This window comes from Schistosoma haematobium, chromosome ZW, assembly GCF_000699445.3.
Source record: "Schistosoma haematobium chromosome ZW, whole genome shotgun sequence".
In the NCBI taxonomy this organism is placed as follows: Eukaryota; Metazoa; Platyhelminthes; class Trematoda; order Strigeidida; family Schistosomatidae; genus Schistosoma; species Schistosoma haematobium.
The window spans coordinates 53,656,109-53,677,178 of record NC_067195.1 but is presented as its reverse complement, the minus strand read 5'-3'; the positions used below and the strand labels follow the sequence as shown (position 1 = coordinate 53,677,178).

The 21,070-nt window shown below is 33.9% G+C and overlaps 2 protein-coding genes across 3 annotated transcripts in view; one reads left to right on the top strand and one right to left on the bottom strand.

Moving 5' to 3' along the window:
- Positions 1-6,193: 6,193 nt before the first annotated feature.
- PSMA7L_1 (Proteasome subunit alpha type-7-like) lies at positions 6,194-9,788 on the top strand (the record flags this gene model as incomplete). 2 transcript variants are annotated; one of them, XM_012941714.2, is made up of 5 exons in its annotated part: positions 6,194-6,374; positions 6,408-6,534; positions 6,567-6,814; positions 6,847-7,056; positions 9,596-9,703. In XM_012941714.2, the coding sequence occupies exons 1-5, from the start codon at positions 6,273-6,275 to the stop codon at positions 9,701-9,703; spliced, it is 795 nt and encodes a 264-aa protein (XP_012797168.1). In that variant the 5' UTR covers positions 6,194-6,272. The 2 variants fall into 2 exon arrangements, with proteins under 2 accessions (XP_012797168.1, XP_051071848.1); XM_051211750.1 differs by lacking the exon at positions 6,847-7,056 and having other exon boundaries at positions 9,596-9,788.
- A 43-nt stretch (positions 9,789-9,831) lies between these two features.
- Positions 9,832-21,070, bottom strand: part of MS3_00010421 (uncharacterized protein) — a gene marked incomplete at its 3' end in the record, with an annotated part of 41,018 nt that continues 29,779 nt past the window's right edge. The window contains exons 19-23 of the mRNA XM_051218787.1: positions 20,285-20,599; positions 16,469-16,885; positions 13,198-13,391; positions 11,654-11,795; positions 9,832-10,062 (exon numbers count right to left, since the gene is read on the bottom strand). Of these exons, the coding sequence (XP_051071847.1) occupies positions 9,832-10,062; positions 11,654-11,795; positions 13,198-13,391; positions 16,469-16,885; positions 20,285-20,599 (1,299 nt within the window). The remainder of the gene's footprint in view (positions 10,063-11,653; positions 11,796-13,197; positions 13,392-16,468; positions 16,886-20,284; positions 20,600-21,070) is intronic.

The following is a 21,070-nucleotide window of genomic DNA, read 5'->3' as shown; positions in this document are numbered from 1 at the left end:
GAAGTAAATAGGTCTGTAGGTAGTCTACATTTATGACAACCTCATTAGTTTCACTGAACAAACCCTAGCTGAATTCGTTCTGTCAAGTGTACGTTTCGGATCACCCAGAACTAACCGAATTCAATCAGCTGCCCACATTCAATGGTTCATAGCAAATTGATTGTCTCTTATCAGACAATTAACTGACCTGCTCTGTGAATATGCGAAAATCACTAGTTTTGAGGAAAATATGGGAAAAGTATTCTCCACAGTGGTGGAAATTATTTCAAAGTCAGCTTTGTCGAAACGCTTAAACATTAGAGCATCAATCCTTATAATTATAGACTCGTCAGTCTGACGAGTCTTATAGTGATGAACAAACAACAGTTAGCGGCAAATGGTAATCTTCTTGGGACGAAAAATAACAGTTTCGGCAGAGGACGTCTAACTGTTCACTTTGTTGATTTCAGTTGATCCCGCTTACATTCGATCTCAACTGATGATTTTGTAAAATCAGCCTTAGTACTCAATACTTACTTTTTTGTATTTCACAACTCATTACGACGATTCTCAAAGCTGCATACAAAGGACTTTTAATACCACTGTATTGCGAAGCTAAGAACTGTATCATCGATAAAGGAGGTAACAAACGATAGAATCAGTGCACATGGTCTTGGAGCCGCTTGTGTAATAGGCAATCGCTTCTTTGTCGACGTTTCCACTCGATGATCAAAAGAACCAACCACCACATGAGCATTCATTCACGACCGTTTCAAACATAAAGCACTTGACCTTCAGTCTCACATATGGACCGCAATTGATAGGCGACTGTGCAAGCTTCCCATAATTTTCATTACTAAGATCTACCGATGTATGATGCTATACTGCAGACAATTAAACGACTGAACCAAATTTAAGATAGCCAGAGGAACTGCCTTCATATTTCGCTCTTAAGTTGTAATTTCACTACAATTATGCGTTCTTTCAAGAATAAAGATTTAGAAAGAGTTTTTGGTAAGAAACGCTGATTTTTCTTTTCATTTGATGAGTACTACTTTTTTAAATTTCAGATTAGAGAAGACATTTTCTGCATCATCTAAGATGCTCCGAATAACAAATAGACATATTTCTACTGTGAGATATACGCGGTATACGAATGAAATCAGCTTTATTTAGTTTACCTAAGAAATCCAAATGTCATTCCAGTTTATTACCAACTCAACTATATACCATACTATTGCCCTTGAGAATTCAAATAATCTATGCAATTATTGTACACAATGAACCAACTGTCTCGATAATAACGTTTTATTGTATGATAAAGTAAGGTGTATAACAATTTTCTTGACACCGCCGGCTGCCTTTTTTAAAAGGAAACTTTAGCCATACTTTGTGGTTATTAACGCCAAGGTTAGAATTAATCGTGGAGCGGTAAATTAACCCCCAAATTAAATAGCTCTGTAAGTTTTCGACATTGGATGCTGACCACATTAGTTTTATTGGACTCACCTAGTTGAAGGCGCTCGGTCGTGCATCCACACCAGATCACGAGTGGGAACGCCGTGCTCAACAACCCCTGCAATCGCTAGCCAGATTAGATCAGACGATTCTCTAAGGTTATCAGTCACAATAAATGTTCCTTAGGCTCATTTGAATCTCCCGATTCTCGTTTCGACCATGTTTATCTGGATTTGGTAGGACTTTTGCCAGATTCAAATGGATACTCCTATCTTTTGACCTGCATAGAACGTTTCACTCAATGGCCAAAAGCAGTACTCATCAAGGACATCACTGCCAAAACAGTGGCTCGCGCCTTCGTCGAAAGATGGGTAGCAAACTCCGACTGCCCTGCCAGTTCGAATCCGAACTTTTCCGTTATCTGGCCACACGTTCAGGAATCACTCGCTTCCGTACGACTGCCTACCACCTACAAGCGAACGGGTTGGCAAAACGTTGTCACCGACAACTAAAATTTTCGGTATCAGCTGCAAACGTTTCACAGTGGACTGACGCTTTTCCACTCGTCTTACTATGTGTTCGCAATGCAGTCAAAGCTGACATCGGATACACTGCGGCTCAACTCGTTTATGGAACGACACTTCGAATTCCAGGATTATTCGTGGATCCTTCATCCTCCTTAATGAACATGGATCTAACCTCCTACACGAACAGGCTTACGAACACAATGCGTTCAATTAAACCTGCTTCCACTCGACCTCAATCAACTGATGTTTTCGTTCAACCTGACTTACGATATAGTACACACGTCTTCGTTCGTCGAGACTCACATCGACGACTTCTCCATTGAGCATACGAAGGACCATTCAAAGTTCTTCAACGAGAACCTAAGTACCATATAATCGATAAGAACGGAACCAACGATCGCATCAGCATTGATTGCCCCAAAGCAGCGTTTTTAGAATAAGTCCTATACACGTCGACTTTCCTTCAGTATAATCGAACGACACGGCTCCTACACTTGTAATACCTCACCCGACAAACAACGCACACGATCATACTTCGGTAGTATCAGAAAATAAAATTAAAACAGCGCGTTCTAGAAGAAGAGTGAGATTTCCAGACCATTTAAATGACTATTGCACGTAAGACACCAGTTAACCTTTTGCTTCATCTCGATTTACCATGGCATTATATATAATATTTAAAAAATCGGTATTTATATGCTTATATTTATATATATTTATTATTTGGCTAATATGTATACTAAAGAAATTATAAAAAACATTCTGTAAAAATCGCTTTTACGCTATCACATGTACATGAGTTTATTTTCCTTTTTTCGCTCACTTTGTGTCTTAAAGCTCGCACGAGTTTATTTCGACATGCACTTACATATTCTTTTTTTCTTTTCCAGGACGGCTGGAAAAGACAACAAAAAGAACGATGAGGTTTATGAGGAACTAAAATATTCATTGTACATTATTTTCTTACTATATTGTATTTCATGGTCCCTTAAAGTAAGGAAGAACGACCAGACGCTGCTAGACCTAAAAAGCTATCAGAAGAGTGTTTACCAACGACAAACTCGTTGGGTTTAAAATTCTGGCTGGCCACGTCTTAGGGTCATCACTACCTCACTAGGGAGGAGTAATCTGTAGCGGTAAATTAACCCCCAAATTAAATAGCTCTGTAAGTTTTCGACATTGGATGTTGACCACATTTGTTTTATTGGACTCACCTAGTTGAAGGCGCTCGGTCATGCATCCACACCAGATCACGAGTGGGAACGCCGTGCTCAACAACCCCTGCAATCGCTAGCCAGTCTAGATCACTCAATTGTCGACATATTGACAGCCTACCAGATATATCTCTTAACCTCCTCACCTTTGACTTTTGATTTCACTTGTTGGGTACGAGATATATTAGAAGGTTTTTCTGGTTAAAGCTTTGTCAGACGCCGAATACCTGTGGTATCTTCAATATTATCAAACTAACTGAACATTTGGTAGTATGTTCGTAATAAATATTAACTTTTGATATACTCAAAATGTCAAATTTTACGAATCATATTTGTGTTTTCTGTGATATAATATCATCTCTGGTTAACCTCTGGTATGATGTCTCTCACATTCATTATGAGCATCCTTCCTGTTTTCCTTCAGAAGATTCTCTTTTGAGGTATTTATTTACCACATTTGTTTATTGCATTTCGTCCTGAGTCTATTCAGACATTCAACTCTCAGGTGACATGAAGCTGAAAATGAACCAAACCGAAATAAATAATTATGAAATACGTTGAATTGTTCTATGAGTTTCCGTCCGTATATCGCAAATGTTAAATCTTCTGAGGCATTTTGTCAATAATCCTGTTGAATCCAAGTTATTAGACGAAATGTGTGGGACAAATTGAAAGAGATATGAACCTGTAAATAAATTGTTCTGTACGTCTTAGACATTGATGCTGACAGCATTAGTCTTAATGGTTTCACCTCGTTGAATGCGCTCGGTCACCCATCCACACCAGATCACGTGTTGATACCTCGAGCTACGTAATTCTCACAATTGTTAGCCAGTTAGATCAAACACTTCTCGGTTTATCGATAGTCTTTCAAAATTTTCTTCGAACGTCTTCGTTTCTGACTTCTGATTTGACTGGATTAGCAAATTTTGATTATGAGGGGTGTTACTGGTTAAGGCATTGTGAAGCTACGGATAATTGCGGAATCTTTGATGGTGAGGCTGACGTGAACTTTTCATTGTCTTCTCTCAGCACTATACATTTTGCATGCCTTTTTGTCTCTCAAATACTCTGCCAGACATCTGAATTTGTTGAATATTTATTATACCTTTTACCCAACATCACTTCATGTTCACTTCAAACTTAAATAATATTTTGCTTTTAACATTCCACGCTATCATTGTATAGTTTTATCCCGGTTGTCATTGATCTAACTTCACTAATTCAAATGGGATTGAATCAAAGTACCTTAAATATATCTACCTTTACTTACGCTTGTAGAGATATTTGTTTTATCCCTAACAGAATCTTATCTCCATAATCTGGGGATGCTTTTATCGAGAAATAATCATTCTTCAGTACTTTCTATCAATTTTATAGTGCCGTGGTCGTTTGTGGGTAATAATCTGCTGTAAATTATGTCTAGTACGCAGTAGATAATGCAGAAAAGAATAAATATATGTTGTGTCTAGCTGCCGAACGATCTTAGCCATGTGGTTGGCTAATAAATCCAGGACTATTGCTTGAACCATTAACAGCTCCATCCAAAGTCATTATTGCAAAGCTTGGTCTAGGGATCTTCTTGTCACTATTAACAAAAGGCTCAAAATCGTAGAACACCAATACTTCCACAAATTTTCATCGTGAGACACTGCAAGTGATGACTTCCCGATGTTGTATTTATATTTCGCAACACGTTTCAAGTGGAATACTTCACGTTTTAAATTTTAGAATTTTGGTTCATTGATATCTGCCTGCCTTTGACGTTGAGTACGGTGTTTCAGAAGTTTTGATTTACCTAACCAGTTACAAGAATCGCTTGAAAGCATAACGTCGTCAGAGAAAGGTAATAACTTAAAAAAATACTTTTTGAGGAAGATCATTCACATAAATGAAAACAAGAGTTCCTAGTACTGAATTATAAGGGATAGTACTTGATCCATTCTCATCGTGCCTAGAGCATGGAGACCCAGTCATAATTTAAGGGACTAAAGATTAAATCGAGGACTATCTACCTCATTACGTTCAGGCCTTTGATAAACATTCCGGCAGTTTATAAAAATCCACAGAAATTCCAATCACTACAGTTTTGTAGTGAATTGCAAACTCTACAGTATAATCGTGGTGATGTGTATCTTTATCCTTGTGTTAAAGTAGGTAGCAAGTCAAAGAACCAGGCTAGCTGATTGAAGTATGACTTGGTCTAACGACACTTTCGGTTTATTTTCTCTGAACTCGTTCTGGGAGATTTTTAACCCTACTGGAACTGAGAGAGATAACGGGGAAAATTATCACAACTGAGATTTTAAGCGATCGTCCGAAGATTATTACATCATGCAGCAATTACGAGATTAGTGCACCAATACGATTCATGGTTGGGACTAGATAGATGTGCCTTACTGTATAGGTATCATTACCAAGGTTTGATTTGATGATCTCGAATAAATTGAGCATTGGGTAAATTGTTATAAATAAATAACGTAATTGTAATATCCCAATGAGTAGAAAATCTATGTGCCTCACTGTATGTTCAACAATGTGACGTATATTCAGGGTTTGACAACGCTTTTGCCTGTTGTGCCGTTATAATCGAAGGGCAGCAAACCAGCCAGATCAAAATTCTGTGGTGAATAGGTTAAAAGACATATTTTTAAGGTTTTCAATCTGTTGAGCAGCGTTTGATTCAAGCTGGCTAGTAGCTGAATTGGATGTGTTGCACGGCATGCTCAATCATGACCTGGTGTGGATGGGTGACCGAGCGCCTTCAGATAGGGTGTGCCCAGTAAAAAATATAATGTCAGCATCAATGTCGAGGACCTACACAACTATTCATACTAGGTATTTATTAGCCGCTACCGATTCAACTATTTGTGCATATCAGCATTGTCGTTCATTTAACAACGAAATAAGGAAATTAAATCTTATAGTCAAATCTTTTATTTCAAGGCTGTCAAACAAAAGTTTATAATCAAGTCGTTGGTTAAATTTATGCAGTATTTATTAAATGGCCAATAGGTGAAAGCTAAAATGACCGCTACAAACGACCTTACGGCGTTACTGTGATTAAGCCGTCGTATACGTGTTTGCACATATCATGTCGACAAAATATGATAGGGCGATTACCATCTTCTCTCCGGACGGTCATCTTTTTCAAGTAGAATATGCACAAGAGGCAGTCAAGAAAGGTTCAACTGCAGTAAGTATATTATTTAAGTTTCCTAGTCTTTAGATTGGTGTTAGAGGGAAAAACTGTGTTGTTCTGTGTGTCGAAAAAAAGGCAACAACTAAGTTGCAAAATGATAGAACTGTCAGGAAAATAGCTCTTTTGGATGATCACGTCGCAGTTGCCTTTGCAGGTAAACAATTCTATTTACTAATTGCTTCGTAGGGCTCACTGCGGACGCTCGTATTTTGATCAGTCGGATTAGGGTAGAATGTAAAAGCTATAAACTTACTGTCGAAGATCCTGTGTCTCTGGAATATATTGCTAGGTATATGGCTCAGTTGAAGCAGAAGTACACTCAAAGTAACGGTCGTCGCCCTTTCGGTGTGTCGACATTAATATGTGGATTTAATCAAGACGGCACTCCCCATCTTTACCAGACGGACCCTTCTGGAACTCACTTTGAATGGCTGGTAGGATATTATCAACTTAAGTTCACTTTAAGGCTAATGCTATCGGAAAAAATGCAAAAGTCGCACGTGAATTTTTAGAGAAAAACTATACCGAAGACGCTGTTGCAGATGAATATGGAACTGTCAAACTTGCAGTTAAAGCACTGATGGAGGTAGTTCAGTCAGGCGCTAAATACATGGAGTTAGCTGTAATGAGGTGGAAAGCACCATCTAAGCCTGGAGAACCATTTGTAGATTGGCAGGTATGTTAACAATATCGTGATTTTAAACAAACTATCGATTTTGGGGAAGTTACAATAGAAAATTTTGGGAAAGTGCTACAAATACCCCAAAATTTCTCCGGACTGTAGGGAAAATTACTACTTTTCATATGACTTCGGGAAGAAAACCTGTTGTTTTTCAAAAAATTGAGAGATTGGGAAGAATGTTTTCAATTTAGTTTGTTTTCCAGTGTAAATTTTCTAACTTCACTTACCCTCTAATGTGCATATTTGACTTTCATTCATAGTTCTAACTATCATGAACGTTGTATTCGAAAATTTTCGCACTTTATATCTAGCACAGAAATACTACATTAAACTAAGTAACTTATTATGGGTTGGGGGTTGATACTTTTCAAATGTTTTGGGATATCACCTTCTAAACGTTAATAAGCAGAGCATCACAAGCGCTTTGGCGTATCTAATATCAGGCCTCTGTTAAATATCTTGATGTCGGCTCATCCATGTTCTTAGGAAACTTTTGTAATCCAGTGCTTTTTTTGTGAAATTTCAGTGCATAGATTAGCTTTCATTTCTGTAGTGATGTCGACTTCTACTTATGAGTACCATAGTGACTAATAAATCAAGTACTGGAACTTTAAGACATTTCATCTGTATTTACTCCTGTTATATGCTCTATGTTTTTAAAAACGGTGATAATAGATATTCATGAATGTCAATCCTATCTATAATTATTAAAAAAAACTCGTTACATAAAGGGAGTTGAAAAGAACCGTAAGCTAAGTAAAAAATCCGGTATCTTTTTTTCGATTGCTTTCAACTAAAATGGATTCTTATTTGGATATGAATAATTGTTTTAGGGGAGTCAAACCAAAACTTGTCACTGGTCCATGACATCAATAATTGTTGGCCTGTGGTATGTTAGCAGACAGTATCTGGTAGTCTTCGCTTTCAGTGATAGGGGACATTGGGTGACGGTTCAAAATCAGACACTGGCTCAAATGCATCTATTCTTCACCTCCTTTTATATAATGAGTTCTAGTGTTCCTTTACGTATACCTTCTTACTATATTCTCACCATATAGTCTTTCCCATTATCATTGTTACTACACTATGTCTACTCCCTTACTAATCTTGTTAATATCGACTGGTCGCACTGTAGTATCCCAACACATTTGTTCCAGGCTCTAATTTCTTCATTACTGACTGACTAATCATTTAAATGACTTTTACCATTGGTTATTTTGATTAATGAAAAATCCTGATAACTATAGGAAAATAGTCTTAATGTACGCATTTTATTATAGTTTTCGTAGTCATTTGTCGTCTAGTTTTAAATCGCAAACAAATTCAAGAAACTAACGGGTTCAGCAAAAGTTGAAAGCACATCTGTCAAATTTTCACTCCACTAAACTACCTCCCGACATCATATAAGGAAGGGCAGTATGCCTGAAAGCATTGGCTACGTAACCTTTGGGCACAAATACTGGAGATAAATGGGTTTATAGATTTACAAAGCTATCGGATGAAGTGATGTGTCATATGTATTATTATGTCAGCGAAGTTACAGGTAGGGCTTAAACGTTTGAGGATTTAATACCAGATAATATAGAATCCAACATATTTTCTGAATTATTCTGAAACGTGTTGATTTCATAATTAGCATCCAACTACCTGTCAAAATTACTTTGGAAGTGTAATGTAGTATAATTAACAATCAGTGATTGTTCTTATTACTGATTAGCCTATTCGTAATGGTGGGTGTATTTTTAGTCTTCCATGTCGATCCTTTCATTGTTTTTGTTTCTACCAATATAGTCGTTCGTATTATCTTTATTCTTTTTGTCTACTCCCAATATCCACTTTCTTCAAAGCTTGACGGCCTAATTTAGTACTTTTATGTGTCAGGTCCCATGTTTTTTATATATTATTCGTAGGCTATAGGTATTTCTCAATCTCTAAACTAATCTACTTATCATTGGACTACTTATCTTATCCTGAGACTTTTTGATTTTATCCATTTCTAAATAATTAATCTGTGAAATTGTTTTGTAGTGGTGTTATTATGCTTTAAATCAGGTCATTTATATGGTTTATGCTGTCTTGTCCATAATAGTCTCTTTGATCACTGTTAATTTGATTGGTCAACAAATGTTTGGCATTTGGGACAATCGAATTGTTGTTTTCGTAGGCTAATGTAGCCTCGAAATGCAGTGAAGGTTTTGTTGGATTTTATTCGTTAGTAAACAGATATAGTTTGTTAACAGAAATTTATAATTTTTATTCTGAAGGATTACTTATCAATCCAACTAAATATCTTTGCAATCTTATCTGTAATAAACCTAATGTATTTAGACAGCTTTATACAGACAGCTGACTAAACAAATGAAATGTTCACAATGAGTAGTCTTGTAAATTGCAAAACATCCACACCAATTTGTTCTTTCGTCAACAATGTACAGGTTGTTTACTTATTGTTTTTTATTATGTGGTTGAATGAGTGTACATTGCGTTAACATATACATATCAAGTTATGATACATGCTTTTTTCATCTTCTAGATGCTCGAACTTGCTGATATCCAAAAGTATGTTCAGGCTATCGAAAAGGAGAGAGAAGAGGAAGCTGAAAAAAAGCGTCAGAAAAAGGAAGCAGCTGCAGCATTGTAATAGATAGTTATTGTGTTAAGGTGTACAATTCTGGTTCTCATGTTTTATACATATATAACTAAATTTGTTTGATTTTGTTATAAAATATGGAATGAAGTTGTTGAATGTTTTTGGGGGATATTAGGTGTTTAACAGTCATTCGTTTCGTCGCTTACGTTTCCATCAATTGCATTACCCTCATATGTAGGCGTGTCTAAGGCGTCGTTTTCAATCGTGATCTTATCTGAAGTGTGCTTATCATATTCAATTGAGGTTAAGTTTAGCGTCTTGTAAATTTTCTCCAAAATTTCGTGATCCAAATATCGGAAAATAATGTTATCTCCAATTCGCTCTTTCATTTCATTGAGACATGTCAATGCCTGAAAACAAATAAAATTTTTAGATTATCCTGTATACTTCATATCAATCAAAAATCCTACGTAAAAGTAGTTTTTCCACAATTTATTAATAAGTTCAAGCCTAAATATCAAGAATGAACAAATAAGAACCTGTAAACGATACAATGTATTTATGAAAAATCTGTATGTTCCATACAGTCGCTATTACTACTTTTACAAAATTGTGGTTTATTATCAACGTCATTTTCGATTTTATAATACGTTGCAACTTTGCCAAATAACGGAACTTGTGCTAGGTCATAACTTATTTTACAATTAGCTGATGCTATCCGGAGTTCGAGTAATTAACATATATTCTCGATAAAATCTTTTCCATCATACAGAAAGTGTATGTAACGAAACTGTTCCTGCGTATTACTAGTCCTAACTCAGAGTGAATGTTAGCAAAGTGGGTCAATCGAGGGAAAAAGATCTTGAAATTATTCTGATGTTTACCAAGTTGAATCGAATGAGGCTACATCCCTTTGTTGCTTTCTTCAGCTTTTGGATTTCGAACCGGTAGTTCTGACGGTAAATGTTTATAAATGATAAATAAGCTCTTCTACCTTGTCTGAGTCGATTAATATTCGCTCCAACAGTGTCTAAAAATGTTCAAGTAGTCCTTTTAAGGTGTAAGAATCCTAATTGTTTGAAAGAAGACAGAATATCGATAATCCCATACCAACACAGGCTTAACAAAAGATGTGACGTCATACTTAGTGGCTACTGATGTAGACATAAATTATTTTTGTATACGTTGTTTCTCTGAGCTTTAGTCAAAAATTGATATGAGCGACTATGCTCAGATCTTATTGGTAGTAGGATTCATACAACTGAGTAAACTGTATCCAAGGCTTAAATGCTATCCTCAGATTCCCAAAAGGTAATGGTGTTGCTAAATGTTCTTGAGGTTTAAACTAAGAATTGAAGGCCCGGGATTTCCGTGGTGGTAAGTAATTTTAGTTAGAGACGTTCACTTTTCCTCTTCCATTTCTGTGAAAAGTACAAGTGAACCAATCATAGTATAAAAATCCTTGTTACTCAATGGGTTTGAGTGCTAATACTATCAGATTTATTGTCTGAATACCGTTTCATCTATCAAGTGAATCTTATTGTTCGTTCATGAGTCATTCAAGAAAAGCGAGTTTTCAATATTAAATTGAATCTGTTTTTAGGAAAATTTTCATAAGGGAAAATATCGGTTGTAATAAAAGAGTGAGTATTATTGTTTGAGTGTCTCACTCAAATATTATTCGTAATTATCACTGTATTTGATAAAATTACTCATAAATAATCAAATTCTAATCATAGTATGAGGATTATTAAACTCAATCAGAATATTGAGTTACGCCGAAATATTGGATATAATACACAAGTCAATCGAAAATGCCTTGATTTACACTGTCTAGGTTAGATGATGACGTATATTATGATATAACATTTAAGCACTAAATATATCAATAAACTTAGAAATTATTTTAGTGTTATATAGTGATATTTTTTAGCAGGGAAACAATTCGTATTGATAATGTTGATTCCTCTTTAGAATTTACCAGTAATAGGATTGACTTACAGCTTTGTACTTCTCTTCCATTACTAATCCACGTATTATTAAAGAATAAATATCTCCAGGTCTCAATATATCATCTTGCCCAATATTTTCTAAAAGTGTATAACATCTTTGCATTGCATCTATTGGGTTTGTAGAAAACAACCTATTCATTTGAACGAAAAGCGCAAATATCTTATTAGTAAATGGGGGATGAGCTACTCATATTTCATTCGTTTAACAATAAGAGTACACAATTGTATTGGCAAAAGTTTATATTGTGATCAAAGATGACTACTTTTATTCCACGGACAAATCAAGTTGTTTCGCCTTACTGAAAATACTTTTAAAAAATTCGTGATTTTTGTAAATAACATTGACTTCTCTTTACTTTATTATGCGGCTAATTCGATTTCCAAATGTAGAACGTCCAGTTGTGCTCATCGAGTTCTGTCTGTCTTAAATTGGACTATACTAGTAATCCTTAATTAGCACGTCATTCCAACTAGTCCTGATTATCATAAATTTGTATATCTAGCTCTGGTAAATTACTAAGGAAATTAGTCGATTGTCTCATGCCGAGAATCAACTGCATTTGAAAAAGTGAACTTTCAGATTCCAACCGAACGGGCTAGAATTCATGTTCTCATTACAAAATTTGAAGTTCTTGGGTTAAATTCCGCGTGAAGTCATAGAGAGTCGCGAACTAAGAAGAAACGGTTTTTCCTAGTTTCTTCTGTTTTTTTTTGTTGTTGAGGGAATGACGTACTGCACTGTGCGAAAACAATCATTAATAAGAAAAATGATTAACTGAATAAAATAACTAATGTACCTTTCAATGCAAAACGTTAAAATAAATAATTCAGGTTTATTATATTATTCTGGATCAGCACACGTATATGTTACGACCATTTATTTGAGTTTAAATTGGATTTCTAGCAGAGCATAAGCTAGAAATATACACAAATAGGTCTGTGGATGGAGTCATGGATGTACTAGAGTAAAATTTTCCGTTTCCGAAAATAATACTGTGCGACAGAATCTCTTCAAGGATTTAACTGTACTTTTAGATTTACATTTTAATGTTTGACTCAGAAATAGCCGAACGCACTGATGATTTTACAATCCTATTGAAGGAAATCACTTTCGAGTAACATCAGTTTACTTACATTGCAACTCAGTTTGTGTTAAATAATGGTCTCGATTTTTATGATCGGTGAAATAATGGATAGGGTGCTGATAGACAAATGCTCTAAAATGAGGCAATACGGGCCATCGGTGGTTCCTTGTTAAACAGAATTGACAAACTTTCTGTACATATGGATCATTAATGGAAAGATAAAATATTGAATAATGCGATATGCAATTACAGTAGTACTATACTTATTTATCTTGTCAACCACTTCCCTATAGAGGTATACGTGGATAAAAAGTATAGTAACATGTAGTTTATCAATCACTAAACATTCAGTAAGTTTATGACTATAGAATAATCCACCTCCTATTTGATGTAACAAAATATAAGCACTACAATGAAGTTTAACAACTGGTGCTGATAGTCAACCTACTTCTGAATTTCTATAAACTCGTTGCATAATATTGTCTTCTTTTTTATTTGAGTTAGACGTTTCTTAAGATGACATTCATTTGTTTGATTATTATCATCATTTATAGTTGAACTTGATAATTTAACTAAGACTTTATATGCTTCAGTTAATGCATCCAATGCTTTTTCATAATTGCCAGATTCTTCAATTTCACTCTATTGTTAGTAAATATAAACAAAACCATGTACGATTGCGTTTAATGTGCTACTGATTTTAACTGATATCAATACAAATTTGACCACAATTCCATAAATTTATTATGAAAATTAACGTTTACTAAAGTGGATAACTTATTTATAAATTTTCAAAAATTAGTCAGTTAGTCAATCAAACGCAGCATAGGACCTGGCACACGAGTATATCGGTTCACGTTACCGCGAGATGAAATTGTTAGGGCGAATCCAGGAGTAGTAGAATTAGTAACAGCTTTAATGGTAATAGAAAAGATTAGGTATTCAAGATAAAATTCGGGAAAATGTAAATTTGTGAAGTGATCAGAAGAATTTGTGTAGAATTTAGGAATCTAAGAGAAGGCAGATGCGCCTGGGCCATTACAAACAACTTTTTTAACGATTTTGAAAACATCACTCTCTTTATATGAAATAAATAAATCGTCAACTGAACTTTAAATTGTGAAACCTATATTCATTTACAAATTCAAATCAGTGTTATGGAGTAGAGAGTACTTCATACATTTTATTCCTTTAAATTTTCAAATTATTGATACACAAATAATGGTTACCTTAATAATTAAGTATTTCCAACTTTCTTTTATTCTGTAACTACCCACCTGAAACAACATACTAGTAGCATTAAGTATCAAAATCTTAAACCGAACCTATGCATTCAGAGATCAGACAATCGTCAACTTATCACTGATCTAATAGAGTGATATTATTCGCTTTATTACTGCTCAGTTAGTATTATCAAGTGCAAGTTCCTGTCAGTTTTGGAAACTTTATATTTCGAAAGTGCAAAGTATATGCAGTGTTTACTGACAGTGATTGTCAACGGACGTAGTGAAATTTGGTTAGTTTGTGTATTATCAAACACTAAAACCATATCATCAATATACTGAAGGTCAAAAAGTTGTACTCCGAGAAAAATATGCAGACCGCCACTTAATTAATACGAAGCTGTTTCCAGAATGTTATCAATGGAAAATTTGAAGAAAAATTCAGATTAATTCCACTGCTGGATTGAAATAGTAGAGAGAGGTGGTTATGTGTCTTCAGTCTACCATATCATATGACCAAGTATAAAATGATAATATAGTTCAATGAATATTACATGGTATTAAATCTTGTTTGAATAAAGCACACTCATATATAAATTGGATAAGATTGTATTCAATCATAATATTCGAATGAAATATTAATTATCACAAAACGAAGTTATGAATTGAATTGACGAATTCAAGTTCTATAAATTTTATTTACTTGGCACAGATTTCTACTATTTCATATAGTAGACTATAAATATTATAATTTTTGAGGATAAATACTCAACCTACACTAATTTACAACCATGTTCATAATAATACAATTACATAGATACTGTTAACGATTTGTTCTTGAGCCATTAGTGCAAAAATAATTTTCCAAGTTTTATTTTCATATAAAGACATTTATAAATTTCTCACCAAATGTTTCAGAAAGCATGAATGTATATCACAATTTGCAAACAGGTATCATTGTGTTGATAGCATACAATTCTTTTGTAATAGAGAACGAGTAGATACATTTCAGAAAATTCTTTCAACATCTAATGCACCTTTTAATTATTTGATATTAATAATCTATTACAATGAAACGAATCTGTAGTGAAAAAGAACACAACTGTGGACAACCGAACATCTTACTAAAATCTGAGAGCCAAACATTAAATCTTTAATTTGTGAAATATCAATCCATTGTTTCAAACTTGACTTTTCCTTTTGTAAATATCAGTCCATTGCCTTAGATTTCATTGTTCATACATTTTCATACCCATTAGTTCTCCTTCCCTTTCTTTCCTTTTCCATCTTCTACTGAAATACATTCTATTTCTGACTATCGTTATATACTACTTATGTAGATATGAGTAGCTCACACCACAAATCTAGAAATCAGGAGCTGGTTCACAATCATATATATATATATATTCATTAGTTGATATTGATAGCTAGTATATCTTAAACATGGTCTATTAAGGTGCCTGTTACCTGTGTGGCTTCACCATAGGATTGAGCTATATTATTCAGATTGTAACGTAAGAACCTATTTAATGTCTGATTCTCCTGTGAAGCAGGATTGAGCTGTACTGTCCGTGTTATAAAGTTTAAGCCTGAATAGTGTCTGACTCTCCTGTAAAACAGGATTAATCTGTACTGTTTGGGTTATCACGTTACTTACTTACTTACGCCTGTTACTCCTCGTGAAGGAGCATAGGCCGCTCGCCAGCATTCTCCATCCAACCCTGTCCTGGGTAATCCTTTCCAGCTCTTTCCAGTTCCTATTGATCCTTTTCATATCTGCTTCTATTTCCCGACCTAATGTGTTCTTTGGCCTTCCTCTTTTCCGCTTCCCTTCAGGACTCCAAGTTAGGGCTTTGACGATTTGCGTAATATATGTCCTATCCATTTCCATCGTCTTTTCCTAATCCCCTCATCAGTTGGAAGCTGGTTTGTTCTCACCCACAGAAGGCTGTTGCTGATGGTATCCGGCCAACAACGGACATTGAGTATCTTGCGTAGACAACTATTTATAAATACTTGTATCTTCTTGATGGTGGTTATAGTAGTTCTCCAAGTTTCAGCTCCATACAGTGGAACTGCCTTGACGTTGGTATTGAAGATTCTCACTTTGATATTGGTTGACAGTTGTTTTGAGTTCCATATGTTCTTCAAGTGTAGGAATGAAGCCTTTGCTTTGCCAATCCTCACCTTTACGTCTGCATCTGAACCTCTTTCTTCATCGATGGTGCTCCCCAGGTATGTGAAGGATTCTACATCTCCCAGAGTTACGCCATGTGAAAGTCTATAAATGGTATCTGGTTCTCCTGTAAACCAATGTAAAATTACCCTGACTCACAATTGTATTTAACCATTATATAACTTATCCTAAACAAAACTATTATTAAATAATCTAACTTATTGTTATTATTATTATTATTATACAATCGGTATCAACCGAAAACTAATAATAATAAATACAACAATTTAATATAATTAGATAAAATTATATAAACATACATGAGCGCATGTTTCATAAAATGTAATTAATGATTCCATTGCTTGTCCACGTATATAAAATTGTATAATATTACGTATAATATTTATATTTTTATGCCAATTATTTATTGTTTGCAAATAATTTGCTGTTATAATATAAATTTCTTTTTGTTTACTAATATTAGTGAAAAATATAATTTTCTCTATGTCACCTGATTTAATTAATGATTTAATAGCTGATATATAATTACCAGCTTGAGTGAATTTTTTACATGCTAAATAATAATATTCATTTATTAAACATAATTCACCTAATTTTATAAATATATTTGATAGATCATGATTAGATAAATGATTGGTTATTGGTGTAAGTTTTTCAATTAGATCTTCTGTAATTGGAATATCATATTCATTACATAATTGAATGGCTTCCAAATACTGTAAAGTAATTGTTTTATATAAATATAAATATATATATAATATTGTAAATGGAAATAATTTATTAAATAGTGAACATATAAAATACATGACGTATTGTTATAATAGAAATTAAAGAAAGATTTACCATTTATGATGGAGTTCTTTCATTTTTTTAATTTGAACTGGATGGTTTAGTTGTGGAGTTTTTTCATGATATTATCAACAGAAGTGAATCAGAAAAAATTATGTATAAACAAAGGAACAAAAATTTAATTCATGAAAGATACGGTGAGATTCTAATTTATGGACAAGCCAATCAGAAGCGTTTGAGGGATTTCAAGGTCACAGCGACAACTTCAGTACTTAATGCTAACGTACGATCGGATTTTATACAAAACATGATAATTGAGCGACTATGACAAATAAAATGGCTGGATTATAATTAATGGACGAACCAATCAGGTATAAGATAACAGATCTCAGATTTTGGCTCGAAAGTCTTTCATCCATTTGGTTAGAGTTTTGGCATTATAGCTGATTTCAGTTCGTGATGAGAACCCCATATATAGATTCCACGTATAAGAAGTGTATCCACCTTATTTCCTTGGTTTTGCATAATATATTTTTACTCTATATTGACTGATTCCTGATTGGCTAATATTTATCAAAGTCACTTAAGATTCGTTCAAAGGTCGTCCATAAATTAGAGTCTCTCCGAATAAGTTGTGAACCACATGTGGAGAAATTTGAACACTCCGTTTCTAAATGAAGTTTGTGCTGATAATATCGTTCAGAAGAACGATAAAAACTCTATGAGTAAACCATCCAGTTCACAGAATAAAACTTCATCAAAAATCATCCATCTGAGTTACAAATATTTCTTTTGAAACTCATCACCTGGATATCCCGGTATCTAAGTGTTAATATTCACTTTCCAATTCAAAATCTCAATGATATATCTATTATGCTGTTTAGTCAATTTACCAGCTAAATTTATTCAATGCACATTATGTTTATATAATTATTAGGAAGGGTTTAATCTTATTCTGCATATAATAATAGTTTTCTGAATTTATTCGATGAATGTATCAACTTTACATGGAACAAAATACTCGTTTTAAATTCTATCAGTCTATTTTCTTATAAAGTTCTAACGAAATGACAATATCGACACAAGATACGCATATCTCAACAACGACTGATGAAATATACTGGTAATTATTTTACTATTAATGGCTTTAATCAATATTAAATTTTGGTACAATATAGAATTTTCAGCACGAGGTATTTCAACAAGTTCCTTTCACAAAAAAAGAAAGGAAAAAGGTGGAAAAAAGATCTGAATCTGTACAACTTTTCGAATTAGAGACATGATTAAGAATACAGGTAATTGACTAGGTTAACTCTAACAACCTGTTCGTCACAGAGTATATTTGTTAGGTAAGGTATTACAGAACTTTTTTACCTTTGCTTGCGTGCATGGATTTTAATGTATTTACGTCTCATTATACTAGAAGATATACAAGGAGAAAGATATGAGTGAAGGGGATGGTTAGTATCTGATAACACCTGACAGAAGTTTGCAAGACTTTAGATGTCTATCCACAATCATTTTAATAATGACCTCGAAAGATTCACCACACACCTTGCTAACTGCCTTCGGCACTATCCGCAATACAGCGAAGTCTTTTCTCAGGACAGAATAATGGAGAACAGTAAATAATAATAGCTAATATGCAGGAATTGACAAATTGTAATAATATATGTCGAGTAATTCCGAAAGCATGCAGCCTCTTTATGTGGTAAGTCAGACGGAAAACCTTCTTTGATAACATTAAAACATGAGAAGAGCAGGAGAGATCAAAGGAAAGTAACACCAAGATAATTGACTTTTGACACTGTGTTTATCAAAGAGCCTCCAATGGCACAAGCATTATGGGATCTCAAAATGGTGTTTAAATGCCGTTCATGTCTCATGCTAAAGTTAACAGCTTGACATTTAGACGGATTAAGTATGAGACCATTACCAACAGACCAACAATCAATGAGAGACAAAAACTCATTCATTTCTATGGGATGTAAAGAAGTAGAAATCGGCACACATACATTGAGATCATTCGCATATTTCAAAAAGGTTTTCTGTGGAAGATGGAAGATCATACAGAGAAAAAGAGAAAAGAAGAGGTGAAAGAACGGCCCATTGTGGTACACCTTCATGAGACAGTAGAGACGTTGAACATTTTCCTCAAAACACAGTGTACTGTTCTCTTTCAGAGAGGTGAGAACATAGTCGATTGGTTATCCAGCTGTCACTGTTGACGCTGATTAACTTATTAAGTAAAAGTTGTCTTGGAATATGATCAAAAGCAGAAGTGTAGTCCAGATTTTTGAGGTCACGATGGCATAGTAGCCTATATATATATATACTAAAGCAGTACTTGTCAAATATACTCTAGATACGTATCCGTTAACTAGCCACAATTACCATGTTTACGTGATGTTACAAGCTTATTTGTAGCTGTTTTACTATTTTTACCCTTATCATTTGTGATTGACAGATGATCATTTTTTAAGTCAGTAACGTTAAATACCACCTTTACATCTTTACTTCTATTTATGACCAGTTTTTTGACAGGCTGTGCAAGCAATTCGCAAGTGAATCATTACTAACTTATGGTGTTGAGCTGTCATCTTTTCTATATCACTTACTTTGATTTAACTACTTTGGTTGATTTTTAGTTAATGTAATCTATCTGTGACACATATTTTAGTAGGAAGAACTTCAGTTGTTCTCTGTAAATTTACAATGTCAATTTTATTTGTGTTTTAATTGTACGGTATTTCTAATTATATGTGGTATGTACTTGTTTAAATTTCAAATTTTGTTTGGAATAAATAATAATTAATTTTAATAGTGTTTAAAGAATCTTATATTATAGTTAAAATGATTAATCTATTAGTCGGTTTTTTTAATTCAGCAGAGAATTGAAGATGTGAAAGAACATCGTTTAATGTGGAATCACTAACTCTTGACGCGGTAATTAAAGTTTTAATAGCATTGACAACTTCTTAGTTAAGATTAGGAGTGTCAATAATTCCAGATATCGAATTGCTTGCTAACCTGGTTTATCTATGAGATTTAACTGACTGTAAGATCCCTTGAGTTCACAGGACGATGAAGTGGAGATTTCTAGACAACTACGAGCTATACATCATGAAAAAACCTGTTAAGATTGTAGGTAGGAGGCTTTAGATTCCGAATACCTCAAAGAATACGCATCGCAATAATAACCTACCGTGATATAACGGACTGATAATACTGTTGATATAAAACATAGTATTACATACTACCTAATCATCAATTTTACTAATCTTTTGTAAACATTTATATTATGAGTGAATATTTCATGATATTACCTGTTTACCAGCTGCAAGTATTTCAACAGCTCGATCAAATTGATTATTTTGTATAAAGAATTCTGAACATTCTTTTAACATAACTGAATCTAATTGTTCATCATTTAAAGAACTAATAATAGTTTGTAAAGCATCAAACTGATGATTATTAATTGCTAATTCTATAGCACGATTAATTTTACCAGCTTTATGATATAATAATACTGCTTTATCAATATAATCAGGATAATTTTCCAAATGTTTTGCTGATTCTAATATATCATCTGATCTGCCTAATTGAGCTAAACTAAAAAGATGATCATTACGATTATGTTCCTGTAAGAAATATTTGAAAAGAAAAATAACAATATGGGAAATATTAAAAATATCTTCTGTTATTAAAGTGATAAATATAGTAATATACTAAAGCATAGTTCAAGATATGAACAAGTTTCACCAAATAAATAATGAAATATCAAAGATTTTTGAAAATCTTTATGTCATATCGATAAGTATCTATGCGATTTTTGGCATTCTTAAGACATGAAAATAACTAACAAACTTTAAGTAGATCGTTTATTGATCATTTATGTACAAATTCTTTTACTGTAAGATAGATATTAATAATAGTCGATTTATTTGATTAATCATTGAGGTCCCCCCCCGATTTCCAGGTATGTACAGGTAGTTTTCTTAGGAGACCACTTCCCGAACGTTCGACTCAAATATCTACCTCAAAGGCAGTTAAGCGATGTCAGAATTTACAGTCTAGTGTCAGGCAGTGAATGGGATAAGTTCTTACCTTAT